Source organism: Malania oleifera, chromosome 3 (assembly GCF_029873635.1).
Source record: "Malania oleifera isolate guangnan ecotype guangnan chromosome 3, ASM2987363v1, whole genome shotgun sequence".
NCBI classification, from domain to species: Eukaryota; Viridiplantae; Streptophyta; class Magnoliopsida; order Santalales; family Ximeniaceae; genus Malania; species Malania oleifera.
In genome coordinates this window covers 45,009,503-45,026,022 of record NC_080419.1, presented here as the reverse complement: position 1 = coordinate 45,026,022, position 16,520 = coordinate 45,009,503, and the positions used below count along the sequence as shown (strand labels likewise).

Sequence of the window (16,520 nt, the reverse complement as noted above, 5' to 3'; positions counted from 1 at the left end):
TTGCGAGATTTGAAATTGCCTATCTCAACGATTTTCTATTCTTGTTTTCTTTGTTTGGGCATTTCTCATTTCGTTTTCGCTTCGTTGGTTTCTTCTTTCCCCTGTTGGTGATTGTGTCCCTTCCCCTCCTCGGATTTTCTGCTTTTCTGATTCTTGCTTCCGCATGCATTTTTTTTTTCTTTTCATTCTCCCATATTCTGCTCTAGAATTTTGGGAATTTTCTGCTCTAAACTTCTGCTCTGGAATTTTATGCTTTGGAATTTTATACTCTGCAATGCTGCATATCCTACTCTAAAATTCTACTATGGAATGCTGCATATCCTACTCTAAAATTCTACTATGGAATGCTGCATATCCTACTCTAAAATTCTGCTATGGAATGCTACATATCCTACTCTAAAATTCTACTGGAATACTTTAAAATTCTACTTTTGAATTTTCTTCATTTCTTTCTTCAAGTTTTTATTACTTGGAAAATTGCTGATGATTCTTTCTCCCATATTCTGCTCTGGAATTTTGGGAATATTGTTTAGTATGGTTTCATTTCTTGTGTGTGCTCCAAGTGTTCGAAAGAATGACACAAAGGAGTTGGTGATTCACAATGCTCCGACAATTGTAACAAGATCAAGACCTATCTCGCGGTTTGCGTCAAGCTCGGCTAGGAGTATGTCACCATTGATTAGTTCTTCGTCGCCCGAATTTCGCCTCTTTAGTTTGGGTGTTGCAAGCCTCCAACAGTTTGTGGATATACTTTCGTGAACCCAATTACAAGGGTGAATCCAATGAACCAAGCATCGGCTTCTTGGTCTTGTTCGGGTTTTTCTTTGAAGTTTGGATGAAATTTTGTTTTATCTCTGATTGTTGAGCAGGAATTTTTTTGTTGCTATTAGTTAAAAAAAAAAATAAATGAGTTGGAATTCTGGAACAGGTCTTCAGGAAATCCCTTCCATATCTACTGTTCCATTATCTCAATTGAAGTTGATCCATATCTGCTGTTTCATTATCTCAATTGAAGTTGATTCCCGTGATTGCCGGTTAGGAGCTTCGCACTTCAAAGTGACTTTGCAGCTCTCCACTCTATCTCTGGTTTGATCTGCTAGTCTGTGTCGTCGTCTTCGTCTCGTCTCCGGCTCACTCGTATTGGGTCTGATCTGCTGGTCAGCCATTCCCGCTCCGGTTATACTGTGTTTCATCACTCATTTTCAGAGACAGTTGATCTTTTGGAATTTCTTGATTTTGAAGGAAATTTTTACAGGCTTTTCTTTCATTTTGGGCCATATTTTTGGTCTTCATTTCGCATCAATTTTCATGTTCGCCAGCACGTCTCGCCTGCTTTATGCATCGGCATCTTCTCCTACGGATCGTCTCCGTCGTCGTTGCCTTCTCTGCTGCTGTCATGCTTCACATTAATAAAGTTTTTTTTTTTGTTTTCATCATCTTTTTACGGCAAGATAGGGATGTGAAATCTTTATTCACCATCTCCATCTTGAGGGGGCGTATTAGAATTGTTAATCTATTAGGTTGTTTAGTTGTTAATTTGTTAGTTATTATTTCAGTTGTATTTTTCATTTCATATACTTAGTATAAATATCAGTATAAATATCATCGTAAAGATAAGTTTAATTAATGAAATAATACAGATTATTTATTTAACACCCTAAAACCCTTCTTCAAAATTCAACGACATCATCACCACTTGCGCCGCCGCAATGCAAGTCACTCTGCTAACACCACCTCCCTGCGCCGCCGGCGCTGGCGCCACCACCGCCACCACCTCGGTCTTCATACCCATGGTTCCTTCTCAAGGGCCCCACCTCGTCAAACGCCCCTTCTCTCTCAAAGCCACATCTTCGTCGTCGTCGTCCTCCTCTTCTTCAACAGATACAGTCCAGCAGCTACACTCACAACCTGTGGCGATAGATTCCCCACCGTCCAATCAGCCACTACACAAGCTCAACAAGTACAGCTCTCAAGTCACGGAGCCGAAGTCTCAAGGTGGGTCGCAGGCGATCCTCTACGGCGTGGGTCTATCGGATGACGACATGCACAAGCCCCAGATCGGCATATCCTCGGTGTGGTACGAGGGAAATACTTGTAATATGCACCTGTTGAGGCTTGGGGAGGCCGTGAAGGAGGGGGTGAGGGAAGCTGGCATGGTGGGGTTTAGGTTCAACACCATTGGGGTCAGTGATGCCATTTCAATGGGCACTAGAGGCATGTGCTATAGCTTGCAGTCTCGGGATTTAATTGCTGATAGTATTGAGACCGTCATGTCTGCTCAGTGGTACGATGGGAACATCTCTATCCCTGGCTGTGACAAAAATGTACGCTCTTGGTTTGTGTTCAACCCTCCTTATTTCTCAATGGGCATCTGTGCTATTCAAAATAATGTGCTCTGTTTTTTTATTTTTTTTACCTATATTATATTTTTATCTGCCCATATTTTTCTCTAATGTGTATTTGTGGTTGTGGAGCTTGCTTGGCTTCTCCTGCTGTTTTTGATTTTTTTTTTCTATCTTGGTTATTATTTTGTGCGAGTAGTTTGAGCTCTAGCATTCTTTTTCTGATTTTTCTTTGACTAGGTATACGTGGCTTTGTGAACTGTCTGAGCTGCTGATTTCTATGCTTTTGAATCTAACCTAGTGTTGTTCACAGATGCCAGGTACAATTATGGCAATGGGACGGCTCAACCGACCAAGTATTATGGTATATGGTGGAGCTATTAAGGTGAGATTGCTAATGCCTTTGCTACAGATGCGCTATTTGGAACTTCGTTTATTTTGTACAAAATATGTGATTTGACCCTAAACTTACCATTTCTGCCATTAAATTTTTGTGTTAACAATTTGGAGGTTGTTTTAAGAAATATTACGAGGAGCATATGGCTCTCAGTGGAGGATTCAACGTGAGCCCTTTTTTAAACATCGAGAGAAATGCTTTGGATTATGAGTATCCTTGCCCAAGGTTCTGACTCCTTTATTTTTCTTAAAAAATGAATATGGGAAAATGCTTCAGTATTGATGCTTTTCCACAATGTAATAAAATTGACCTTGCAATATTAGATGATTTGTAATTGTCAATCTTTGCATTTTGTGAAGATAATTTAAACTGATTTTGGTCATGTTATTGTGAAATTTCTTATTTTTTAAGACACAGAAGTCATTTGATCTTCTAGTTTGGACTATTAATGGCCAAATTCTTAAAAAATAACCTAGTAAAATAGAAATATATAATGTTTATCCCATGTCAAAGGAGAAAAGGTATTTCGCTCACTATTATGAGAGAAAGTGTTTCTCTTACTATTCCTAGCTATTTTATGCTACTTCAAAAAAGAAAAAAAGAAAAAAAAGAGGCTGTCAAGTAAAAGAAGAGGATGCTCAATGTAGAGGGACCACTCTCAACTTGTTCAAATATTTCTTCCAAGAAATGAAGTAGGGTGCTTTCATTTACTTTGCTTCCGCTACATCATTATGCCCTAATTCGAGCTTTTTTTACCCCCTGTATTTTGTCTAGTCAAGTGACTATCTTTTGACAAATTTTGATGTAAGTTAGGGATCAAATATAGAGGAAAAAGGGTTGCATTGCATTTGGAATTGGCGATCGCTATAGGCTAAGTAGGCACATCATTATTATCCTGCACAGCTTGAGCTTTAGCATATACACATGTCATGTAGATGCTGAATTACTACTTTGTTTCACAATGAATGGCTAAATGCGAAAAAGAAGTGTTGATGATATAATGAACATGCAGTTGTTCCTTGATTTTTTTTTGGCAACTGCTTAGATTATTTTTAATGATTATGCCTTTGTAAGGATGCTGGTTGAGAGAAAGGCTTTCAATTTCATGAAAGGTTTGGTATGGAGTATCATAGGGTTCCTCAACATGTGGTTTCTCTGCTGTGTGTTTCAAGGACAAGGTCTTCAAATGGGCGGTTACTGAGCTAGCCAGTTTTTTGTTTATTAAAACAGTTACCCCTTGGGTGCGCATGGATAGGGCAAATTGGCCATACAACCCCATTGAGGTTATTGTATTATTTCAAAGGCAATTTTAATTGATGCAAAAGGGTCTTGAATCAAGGCTGGAAACAGTCTCTGATAATCACTGGTGGGGTGGAGGCTGTGGCAGTTCAAGGATTGGTGGGTAGTGATTTGACGATTCCAGGGAGGACTATTTGTTGTATTCGGACAGTGGATGCAATGGTGGAGAAATCTAAGGAAGATGGGCATAATGACGCCACTCTGAGGAATAGATTCATTGGTATTTGGGTGATTATATATTCAGAAAAAAAGTTATCTTATGAGGATCTTCTTAGAGAATATGTTCAGTTTTGCAGCCACGGTGTTTCTCCATGATTCTTTTGGTGACCAGATTAATAGAATGGAAGATGGCGATAATTCTAGGAAGAGGCATTGTAGCAGTAATGAATCTTGGCGAAAATTACCGTAATGAATCTTTTTTGCATTTGAAAGATCATGCTGAAAGAATTTAAGGTTACCCTGTATCTCTTTTTGGTTGACTGGATTGGTAGATAAATCCCATTGAGAAGGGGCTTTTAATGTTTTAAAACAAATAGGTTCTGAAAGAGTAATAAGCTCACTTTCATATTTGAAGGAGGAGTTGACCCTAGCAGTAAAGCTGGGAGTTCTCATGATGCTGTGGCCATCATTGAGACAGACATGGCGTTAGATCAGATCTTTTACAGTAACTTTATATGGTTCGCGTTGTAAGATTCCTAGGAATGTACACAAGATTCCCATCTCCATGTTTGGTTCAATGTGGGGATCCTAGTCAGCATTTCAAGAAGTTGACCATTATACCCTTAACATATGCTTAACTACTATGTGAAGAATAATTATAATTTCAACATAAAAACCTACTAAGATAATGTACTTAATAAAAATCATAAATTTAAAAGTGCAACAATTAAATTATTAATTAACTGAAGTAATGAGGGTAATATGGTGTATGAATATTAACCATTATGTTATAATACCATAACATGATAATAATATGATTACTTTCAGTTTATTAATAATTTATTTTCTTAAATATGGTAATAGTGTGATAATACTTGTAGGGGTGTTTTTTTCCAACCTGCTAAAATAGTGAGGGCAATTTGGTCCAAAAACTAGCACTTCCATGGGAATGGGATTCCCATGAAACTTACCCATCGGGGGAGGTGGGAATGAGATTCCCAGGTCTTGTGGGATTATTTACATTCTGAGGAATGTGAATGAAATTAGAATAGTGTTCCCAAGAGGGGGGGTGAATTGAGTTAATTAAAAATTTTAATTTCTTTTTAACTTCTTACTTGTTTTAGTGTAACAACAAGATTGCAAGTAAATCAATCAATTTATAACCACAACCAAATCAAACCACAAAGTACTGAAAGTTAGACAATCCAACCAATTACAATGTGAAAATCAATCAATCATTCAAGAACTTGATGCTTTTAAGCTTTTGGTAGTTGCTTTGTGTTTATATGCAAGCCTTGTTTTGATTTTGATTTGTAATGCGCTCTCTTAACCAAGATTTCCGCAAATTAACCAACGTACTCCCTTGTGGGTTTCCGCAAAAGGTTAATTAAAACGTACTTTCTAAAATCAAAAGTCTTCTCTGAATTTTTACTTAAGCCCTGCAATCAGCAATATGCATTCTACAAATAAAAATATTGTGCTGAAAGTAAAGGGTAAAGTAGAGAGAAGAACACCAAGTTTTACGAGGTTCGGCTTATCCCCAGCCTACGTTCTCGCCTTTGGCAAACCACCAAAGGATTCCACTATATTAGTTCCTTTTTCGGGCGGAACAATATCGTTACAACCACTCCTTAATTAGGGGTAGAGCTCGCCTCTCCAAACGATATTCCCTCGTTCGGTCCAACGATCCACGCACCTGAACCGTCAATCAATTTACAAGACAAGATTAAGAGAAGGTGTACAAGAGATGCTCTCAAAAGAGCTGATTAGATGAGAAATCAGCAAAGGGAACCTAGAGATTGAAGGTCAGCTTTCCAGAATATCAGTAATTCGGATTGAGCGAGCGTTAGAGCAAGAGAGAGCTTTTGCAAGAAGGATTTCAGCAGTTTTTCATATTTTCTCAATTCTCCGTGCTTTTTAATCTTGCAAAACCATAAATTTATAGGCTTCTAAAAGTTATTTTGTGGAACCCAAGATTACTTGGAGTATTGCCCACGTTTTTGGAAAATTTGGGGCTCAAGAAACCTTTAATTTGACTTTTAAAACATTTTAAAAAAAATAGCTGTTAACAGTGTTCAAACGACTGAACAATTGAGTTCAATCTTCTGATGTTCCTTAATACTTTGAAAAAATTTAACTGGACACAGGCTCAGACGTCTGAACTTGAGGTTTAGACTTCTGAAGATCCTGGTCAAACGTCTAAACTTACACTTCAGGCTTTTGAGGATATACTGTCTTTCTGTGTTTTGCAAATTAATTCTTCAGACTTCTGAACTAATTCTTTAGTCGTCTGAAGAAATACTACAGACATCTGAGACAAATCTTCAGATTTCTAAGATACCTCTTTAGATGTCCGAGGATACTCCTTAGTCTGGACAGACAATTCTCAGTTTTTCAATTTGCTTTTTAATTATACCTTGCTCTCTAGCTTTCAAACATTTTCCAGGGTTTTGTACATTAGGTTTCAAGGTCCATAATACCCCTAAAGAGCTTCAAGAATATTTCTTTATGATATTCTGATATGAAGTACTCACATTGCATTTCCTAAAGCCCTATACTCTAAGCTTGAAGTCTTCCATGATATGGTCACTTTGTGTTTCCTTGGACTTTGGCTTGAGTTAGCTTTAGATTCCTTTTCCTCGGATCATTTTGGTGTTGCTTTGAGCTTCCTGTGGATCTATTTAAGTATGAATAAGACTTTAATGTGCTTTGATCCTTTATAGCTTTTGAACCATTTTATGCTAAAACCTGAAACATCATCACTTGAACAAACACAAGTCAAATTATCCTTTATTTGTTATCATCAAGACAAGATTGAAAAACCATGTCAGACCAACAATCTCTCCCTTTTTGATGATGACAAATAAGAGGCTAAGATGAGGGTTCCCTTAAAAAAACTCCCCTTTTCAATAAGCATATTTCAAGAAAGTGAGTTCAAAATGATGATCAGCTCATACACAAGCATGTATTTCATAGTCATTTCATAGTTAATTCATAGATTCAATTCATCATAGCAAAACAACATATAGTATCAAGTATATTGCAATCCATATCAAAACAACATATTATATAGCATATGTTTCAAAACACCATCTTTGCTTACATAATATCTCTCCCCTTTTTGCATCATTCAAAAACAAGGGGTAGTACAAACACAAAAGTAGAAAGTCATAACTAGCATAAACTTATCAGAGTGCCTAAAAATTTCCTAGGTTTCAGTTTTTACCTTCTCTTGCAGTTCCTTCTTCTTCCTTGACAGCTTCTTCCACATTGTCATCACCTTCTTCATCAGCTTCCTCTCCTTCATCACCTGCTTCAGCAGCTTTCTCTTCTTTATCAGTTTCCTCTTCTCTCTCTTCCTCAGTATCACTACTAGATGCTGAACTGGTAGCCATAGGATCACCTCCAGCTTGATATTTCTCAAGTTGAGTAAGATGCTGATTTAGAGATGAACATGTGGTCTGAAGTGAAGATATATTCTCCTGAAGTTTTTTAAGTCCTGTTCTGATTTCAGTACGAAAGGATGCAAAATCTTCTTGATATGATAAAAACCAGGAAGGTGTAACTTGAAGAGTACCCTGTTCTTGTGCAGGAGGAGGACAAGGAGCAGCTGCGGGAACATTGTGAGGCTTGCCAGTTTTGAGGTACCAACCTTGATTTCCTTTATCATAACCCATTTGTTTCAAGGTGGTTAAATTGAAGAGATCATATAGTGTACGTTTAACAAATAGTTCACCGGTATTTGATATGTTGAGTTTGGCAAAATGGAGGTTTAAGATACCGCCGTAGGGAATAGTAACCCTAGCTGACTCTAGTTTTGTCCACATCCATCTGATGATAAGACTTGCTAGATCTAATTTCTTACCTTTTAGTACACACCAGAGGACAAAACACTCGAGATAGGATAAGTGGTCAAATGAACCAACTTTAGGAATTATGTTGTAAGAAATGATTTTATGGAGTATTTGGGCTTTGAAATTAAGTTGTTTGTATAGAGGATGCCCAAAATACACCAGCTCATGTTCCATAACAAGGGGTTGAAAAGCTTCGGGAGTAAAGTCTTGTGCAATAATCCATGACTGAGATATAGTGGGACATTGAAATTCTCCGGGAGTTATTTTCAGAGTTGGAGCTAAAATTTCAGGAGTGAGAGTAATTTTCTGCTCTTTAACCTCAATTGATAAAATACCATCATTGGACTCAAGATTGGCATAAAATTTTTTGATGAGGTTCGGAAATGAGCCTTTAGCTTGATAGATGACAAAATTATACCAACCAATTTCTCTAAACAAAGGAAGGATTTCTGGGAATTCTTCATCAAAGAACGTTGTGTCGAGGACCTTACTTAAGATGGGATCAGCAGATCGAAGAGAGGCTCGATATTGTAGCTTAGCTTGGGGAGCAACAAGCCATTTCTCTATATTTTGCTTGCCTCTTCCTGAGGTTTTTCCTCGATTTGCTGTGATTTTAGTTTGTGGCATGGTGAAGATCACGAAGTAACCAGTGAAGAAAGCCCGAGAATTCGTAAGGATGGTTTGAAAGTAGGATTTTGGAGCCTTGGATTCACAAGATTTTGAGTGAGAATGGAGGGAGACAGAGAGGAAGATGCTTCGGAGGAGTGATAAACTAGTGCTCAGGAGTTTGAAGTTAGGTTTTTGAGGAATTAAAAATTTAAACACCGCGACTTCAGAAGGTTGAAGTATTTCTGCAGTCGTCTGAAGAATTTCAACCCCGAAAACTGAACAGTCAGTAGCACGTCAGAAGACTGAATTCTAGTTTAGTCATCTAAACTTAGAGTGCTACAGTGTTCAGATATCTGAACTTTCAAGGTCAGTCATCTAAAGTCATGTTAGTTTTAAAATTCCTTCTCTCCTTATTTGCATTTTTTTCCTTAAACAACTTCTCTTATATGTATTAATTCAAGTTCTCTCTGTATAGATATAAATCTTTTTTCACTAAGAGGTTTTTGTTAAAATATCTGCCCATTGATCATTTGTATTCACAAATTCAAGTGATGTATCCTCTTTTTGAACATGATCTCTTAAGAAGTGATGTCTTATATCAATATGTTTTGTTCTTTCATGTGATATTTGATTTTTGGATATGTTAATAGCACTTGTATTATTACATTTTATTGGAATGGTATTGTATTCTAAATTATAATCCTTTAGTTGTTGTTTCATGTATAGAGTTTGTGCGCAACAACTTCCAGCTGCTACATGCTTTGCTTCAGCTGTGGATAAAGCTATGGAGTTTTGTTTCTTAGAGAACCAAGATACTAGTGATTTGCCTAGAAAATGGCAAGTGTCACTAGTGCTTTTTCTATCAATCTTACACCCTGCATAGTTGGCATCTGAATAGCTTATCATTTCGAAACCAGTGTTTTTAGGATACCAAAGACCTAAGTCTCTTGTACCTAATAAGTATCAAAAAATTCTTTTAACAGCTATTTGGTGTGATTCTTTAGGTTCTGATTTGAATCATGCACACAGACACACACTAAACATTATGTTGGGTCTACTTGCTGTAAGATATATTAAACTACCTATCATTCCTCTATAATGCTTCACATCTAGTGGTTTACCTTTTTCATCTTTATCAAGGCTGATGGTAGTACTCGTGGGGGTTCCTATGCGTTTACTACTTTCTATGTCAAACTTTTTAAGCATGTCCTTTATGTATTTTGATTGACTTATAAAAGTCCCATTCTTTGCTTGTTTAATTTGTATTCCTAGGAAATAGTTTAGTTCCCCCATCATGCTCATTTCAAATTCTTCTTGCATACATTTTGCAAATTTTTTACATATTTCTTCATTTGTAGCACCAAATATGATATCATCTACATAGATTTGAATTATCAGCATGTCTTTGTTTTTAGTTTTTATAAACAAGGTGTTATCAACTTTTCCTCTTGAAAAGTCATTGTTTAGTAAGAATTTACTTAATCTTTCATACCAAGCTCTAGGGGCTTGTTTTAAACCGTACAAAGCTTTAGTTAGTCTAAGTACATGATTGGGTTTTTTAATATCTTCAAATCCTCGGGGTTGTTCTACATATACTTCTTCGTTTATATAACCATTTAGAAATGCACTCTTTACATCCATTTGATATAATTTAAATTCTTTATGGGATGCTTAGGCTAAAAGTATTCTAATTGCTTCCATTCTTGCTACAGGAGCAAAAGTCTCATCTTAATCTATTTCTTCTTCTTGGTTATATCCTTTGGCTACAAGTCTAGCTTTGTTTCTAACTACTATACCATTTTCATCCTTTTTATTTCTAAATACCCATTTAGTTCCTATTATTGAGTGGTTTTTAGGCTTGGGTACCAATTGCCATACTTTGCTTCTTTCGAATTGATTTAATTTCTCTTGCATAGCAATTATCCAAGAGTCATCTTGTAGAGCTTCTTCAATATTTTTAGGTTCACCTTGAGTTAGGAATGCATAATGATTGCGTATATTCTTCAATGATGATCTAATGGTTACTCCTCTTGAAGGTTCTCCAATAATTTGATCTTGAGGATGGTTTCTCACATATTTCCATTCTTTTGGTATTTCTTGATTTTATGTGAGTTTTTCTTTTGAAGTTTCTTCATTGTTTTCTTCTATTTCTCTTTAATTTCAAGATTTTCCACCTTTTGAGAGATATCCTCATTTTCATCATTCTTGATTTCATTTGCAAAGGGACTTGATTCATCAAAAGTTACATGCATTGATTCAACAATAGTAAGTGTTCTTTTATTATAGATCCTATAGGCTTTACTATTCGTAGAATATCGTAAGAAAATTCTTTCATTTGGCATCAAATTTCCCTAAGTCATCTTTGTTATTTAGAACAAGATATTTACATCCAAATACATGGAAGTAAGCTATGTTTGGTCTTCTTCCTTTCCATAATTCATAAGGTGTCTTGTTTAGATTTGATCTAATAGATACCCTATTTATTACATAACAAGCTGTATTCACAGCTTCAGCCCAGAAATACTTAGGTAAATTGTTTTCATTTAACATAGTTCTAGTCATTTCTTGAAGGGTTCTATTTTTCCTTTCAACAACTCTATTTTGTTGTGGAGTTTTAGGAGCTGAGAAATTATGGTTTATGCCATGATCATCACAAATTTTTTCGACATCATTATTTTTAAATTCTCTACCTTGATCAATCCTAAAGTTAGTGACTTTATATCCTTTTTCATTTTAAAGTTTCTTGCAAAGAGTTATCAACATATCACAAGCTTCATTTTTGTTGGCTAAAAACAATACCCATGTATATCTAGAATAGTCATCAACAATTACAAAAGCATATTGTTTTCCACCTAAGCTTTGAGTTCCAGTTGGTCCAAACAAGTCTAAGTGCATGAGTTCTGAGGGTCTACTAGTTGATATATGTTTCTTCTTTTTAAAACTTGTCTTGACTTGTTTTCCTAGTTGGCAAGCATCACAAATTTTATCTTTGATAAACTTAGTATTTGGTAAGTCTTTCACTAAATTTTTCTTTGATAGTTTAGATAGAATGTCCATGCTAGTATGACCTAATCTTCTATGCCAAAGCCATCTATTTTCATTTAGGGCAGCTAAGCAAGTTACATCTTGAGATATTAAATTATCAAGTTTTATGCAATACACATTATTTGTTCTATGTGCTGTGAATAGGATTTCATTATTCTTAGGGTTTTGTATTATACACTTGTCTTTCTTAAAGATAATTTCAAACCCTTTATCACTAAGTTGACTAATACTCAAGAGATTATGTTTTAGACCATCTACTAACAACACATCATCAATAGTTAAAGAGGGTTCTTTATCTCTTTTACCTATTCCAACAATTTTACCTTTGGCATTGTCACCGAAGGTTACGTATCCCCCATCTTTTATAGTTAATGTGGTGAATTTGGTTCTATCTCCGGTCATGTGTCTTGAACAGCCGCTGTCCAAGTACCACTTTTCCTTTGATGGTGTTGTCCTAAAGCATACCTACAATGAAAGATTTAAGATGTTACTTTTGGAATCCAAACTTTCTTAATTTTCTTTAAATTATATCTAGTTCCATTGTTCTCTTTCCATTCATTTTTAACTTTAACATACTTCTTTTTAAGAGGGCAGTTAAACATAATATGTCCTTTGTTCTTACACATGTAGCAAATGGTATGTTCATGAACATTAGTTGAAGAAGTACTAGCATAGTGTTTAGCTTCTTTCACAAAGTACCCCAAGAACAATTTCTTCTTTCTTTTATTTGTTATTCCATTATAACCGATTCCTTCTTTATTTCCATGCATTCTTTGTTGTCCAATCATTTTCTCAAAGTTTTCTTTTCCTTTTGTGAAGTTGTAGATAATTTTTTCTTTATCCTCAAGTGTCTTCTGAAGATCAATTATTTCTAAATTCTTCTTACTTTGATCATCTACTTGTCTCTTTACAATTTCTTATGACATATCATTTATTTTCTCTTTTAGATTTTCAATTTGGGATTCTTTTTCTTTTTCAATAGATTTAGAGGATTCAAGTTGTTTCATTAGATTTTCGTTTTGTTCTTTCAAAGTTATATTTCTTTTAGAAACTTTGATAGATCGTTTATGTAGAGCAAACAACTCGGCTTGAAGTTCTTTGTAGGAAGGCATGCTGTCACAAGATTCATCACATGATCACTACCAGATTCTTCTGATGAGGAGTAGTAAGAATTTACCTCTTCATCATGTGCCATGAAGCACATGTTAGCCATCTCTTGCCCGCTTGACTCGGTTTCCGTTTCGCTTGAACTTGTGTCATCCCATGTTGCCTTCATGATTGTTTTCTTTTTCTTTTTCTTCTTCTCCTTCTTGAGTTGAGGGCAGTCCGGCTTGATATGACCTAGTTTTTTGCAATGATAACACATAGTTAGGTCATTTTTATTTTTGTTTTCTTTCCTACTTGTTTCCCCTTTTTCAGTTTTTGTTTTATTAAATTTTCTAGGGAACTTTTTGTTTCATCTATAGAACTTGCCAAGTCTTTTGGTAATGAATGCTAATTCATCTTGGTCTAGATCACTTGATTCACTATTGTCATCACTTGAGCTTTCGTTAGTTGTTTTTAAAGCAATAGGTTTCTTGTGCTTAGGTTTAGGATTTCTTTCCTTTAAGGCTATTTCATAAGTAAGTAGTGAACCTATAAGTTCATCTAGTGATGTGGTTTTAAGGTTCCTACCTTCTGTAATTGCTGTGGCCTTTGGTTCCCATATGGGTAGAAGACCTCTAAGTATTTTTCAAATCATCTCATAGGTAGTGTAAGTTTTTCCTAAGGCATTGAGAGAATTGATTATGTGAGTAAACCTTGTATACATACTAGTAATAGATTCATCTGAGTTCATTTTGAAAGCTTCATATTCACTAGTTGGCATATCAATCTTGTTGTCTCTAACATGGACTGTTCCTTCATAGGTTACCTCTAGCTTATCCCAAATTTCTTTGGCTGTTTTGCGGGCCATAACTCTATTGAATTTGTTAATATCTAGAGCACAATATAAAGCATTTATCGTACTTGAATTAACTTGAAGCATTTTGTGATCTAAGTCAGTCATGTCCTTTTTCTCCTTAGGGACTTGTTTTTCATCTACTAGTTTGAAGGGAATTAGGTCACCATCCGTGACAACCTCCCAAGCTTTCCAATCCATAGTTTGAAGATATATTCTCATACTTGTTTCCAAAAAGTATAGTTCATTCCACAAAAGATTGGTAGTCGGGTTGAGGATTGACCCTCTCCGAAGGGAACTATTCCAATGTGTGCCATTTCGATCTTTATATAGCTTCTTGTTAAGATTTACTATAACTAGTTTCTAATACCAATTGAAATTAGAATAGTGTTCCAAGAGGTGGGGTGAATTGGGTTGATTAAAAAATTTTAATTTCTTTTTAACTTCTTACTTGTTTTAGTGTAATAACAAGAATGTAAGTAAATCAATCAATTTATAACCACAACCAAATCAAACCACAAAGTACTGAAAGTTAAACAATCCAATCAACCACAATATGAAAATCAATCAATCATTCAAGAACTTGATGCTTTTAAGCTTTTGGTAGCAGCCCTGTGTTTATATGCAAGCCCTGTTTTGATTTTGATTTGTAATGCGCCTCTTAACCAAGATTTCCGCAAATTAACCAATGTACTCCTTTGTGGGTTTCCGTAAGAGGTTAATTAAAACGTAATTTCTAAAATCAAGAGTCTTCTCTGAATTTTTACTTAAGCCCTGCAATCAGCAATATGCATTCAACAAATAAAAATATTGTGCTGAAAGTAAAGGGTAAAGTAGAGAGAAGAACACCAAGTTTTACGAGGTTCGGCTTATCCCCAGCCTACGTCCTCGCCTTTGGCAAATCACCAAAGGATTCCACTATATTAGTTCCTTTGTTGGGTGGAACAACACCGTTACAAGCACTCCTTAATTAGGGCTAGAGCCCGCCTCTTCAAACGATATTCCCTCGTTCGGTCCAACGATCCACGCACTTGAACCATCAATCAATCTACAAGACAAGATTAAGAGAAGGTGTACAAGAGATGCTCTCAAAAGAGCTAATTAGTTCAAAACACTAGATACTTCAATATTAAAATATCAAATTGAAATAAGATTGAAGCTCAGGTTAGAATTCACCAAGTTCCTTTCTCCAGATGAGAAATCAGCAAAGGGAACTTAAAGATTGAAGATCATCTTTCCAGAATATCAGTAATTTGGATTGAGCGAGCGTTAGAGCAAGAGAGAGCTTTTGCAAGAAGGATTTCTGCAGTTTTTCAGATTTTCTCAATTCTCGGTGTTTTTTAATCTTGCAAAACCATAAATTTATAGGCTTCTAAAAATTATTTCGTGGAGCCCAAGATTACTTGGAGTATTTCTCACATTTTTGGAAAATTTGGGGTTGAAGAAACCTTTAATTTGACTTTTAAAACATTTAAAAAAAAATAGCCGTTAACAGTGTTCAGACGACTGAACAATTGAGTTCAGTCTTCTGATGTTCCTTAATACTTTGAAAACTTTAACTAGACGCAGGGTCAGACTGTTTGAACTTGAGGTTTAGACTTCTGAAGATCCTTGTCAAACGTCTGAACTTACGCTTCAGACTTCTGAGGATATATTGTCTTTTCTGTGTTTTGCAAATTAATTCTTCAGACTTCTGAACTAATTCTTCAGTCGTCTGAAGAAATACTACAGACGTCTGAGACAAATCTTTAGACTTCTGAGATACCTCTTCAGACGTCCGAGGATACTACTTAGTCGTCTGGACAGACAATTCTCAGTTTTTCAATTTGCTTTTTAATTATACCTTGCTCTCTAGCTTTAAAACATTTTCCAGGGTTTTGTAAATTAGGTTTCAAGGTCCATAATACCCCTAAAGAGCTTCAAGAATATTTCTTTATGATATTCTGATATGAAGTACTCACATTGCATTTCCTAAAGCCCAATACTCTAAGCTTGAAGTCTTCCATGATATGTTCACTTTGTGTTTCCTTGGACTTTGGCTTGAGTTAGCTTTAGATTCCTTTTCCTCAGATCATTTTGGTGTTGCTTTGAGCTTCCTTTGGATCTCTTTAAGTATGAATAATGCTTTAATGTGCTTTGATCCTTTATAGCTTTTGAACCATTTTATGCTAAAACCTGAAACATCATCACTTGAACAAACACAAGTCAAATTATCCTTTATTTGTTATCATTAAAACAAGATTGAAAAACCATGTCAGGCCAACAGTGAACATTTCTGCCATGTTAGATTCTTGTGCTCAAATAAACTTGCGAATAGGATGCCATGGGCATCGCACATTCCTGGGAATCTTGAAAAATGTCGAGAACCAATTACCCTCAAGTGACAGCTATTACCACCAAGGTGAACTTACAATAACCTAGGTGGAATCACTAGATCACACACAACATGGCAGATGACAACAAAGCATTGCAGGCACTTAATAAACAACTGGTGCAAATATAGGCATTATGGCTGGCAGCAACTAGAAGTGAGTGCAGGCAAGAAGAGGAAATAGGAAATTGAAAATAGAGTCATCGGACACCAGTCGAACCTAACCAGCAACTGATGCAAAATTGCAAGCAATCAATCATGAACACACGTAGCATTAAAACAGCATCATTATGCCACAACCACCCAGTGGAACATCAGGACAACTGCAGAAGTGTACCAGAAACTGTATGTGACTGACTTCACAGCAGCAAACCACCATGAGCACGCATAGAACCCAACCAAGGATGCTGCACAGCCTAACTGAGAGAAAGAGTGTCCCTAAAGGACTCTCAAACCAAACAAACAATCAGATTTGAGAACCAATAGAGAAAGATAAGAAAAAAGG

General features: G+C 35.9%; 1 protein-coding gene across 2 annotated transcripts in view; it reads left to right on the top strand.

The window, feature by feature from the left end:
- Positions 1 to 1,625: 1,625 nt before the first annotated feature.
- The window catches only part of LOC131152399 (dihydroxy-acid dehydratase, chloroplastic), a 73,309-nt gene continuing 58,414 nt past the window's right edge, over positions 1,626 to 16,520 (top strand). The window contains exons 1-2 of one of the 2 annotated variants that reach the window (XR_009135937.1): positions 1,626 to 2,324; positions 2,656 to 2,727. Coding sequence is in view for 1 of the 2 variants with exons in the window: in XM_058104258.1 (XP_057960241.1) it covers positions 1,710 to 2,324; positions 2,656 to 2,727 (687 nt within the window). In the remaining variant the exon portion in view is untranslated. The remainder of the gene's footprint in view (positions 2,325 to 2,655; positions 2,728 to 16,520) is intronic. The other variant, XM_058104258.1, reaches the window with a different exon arrangement.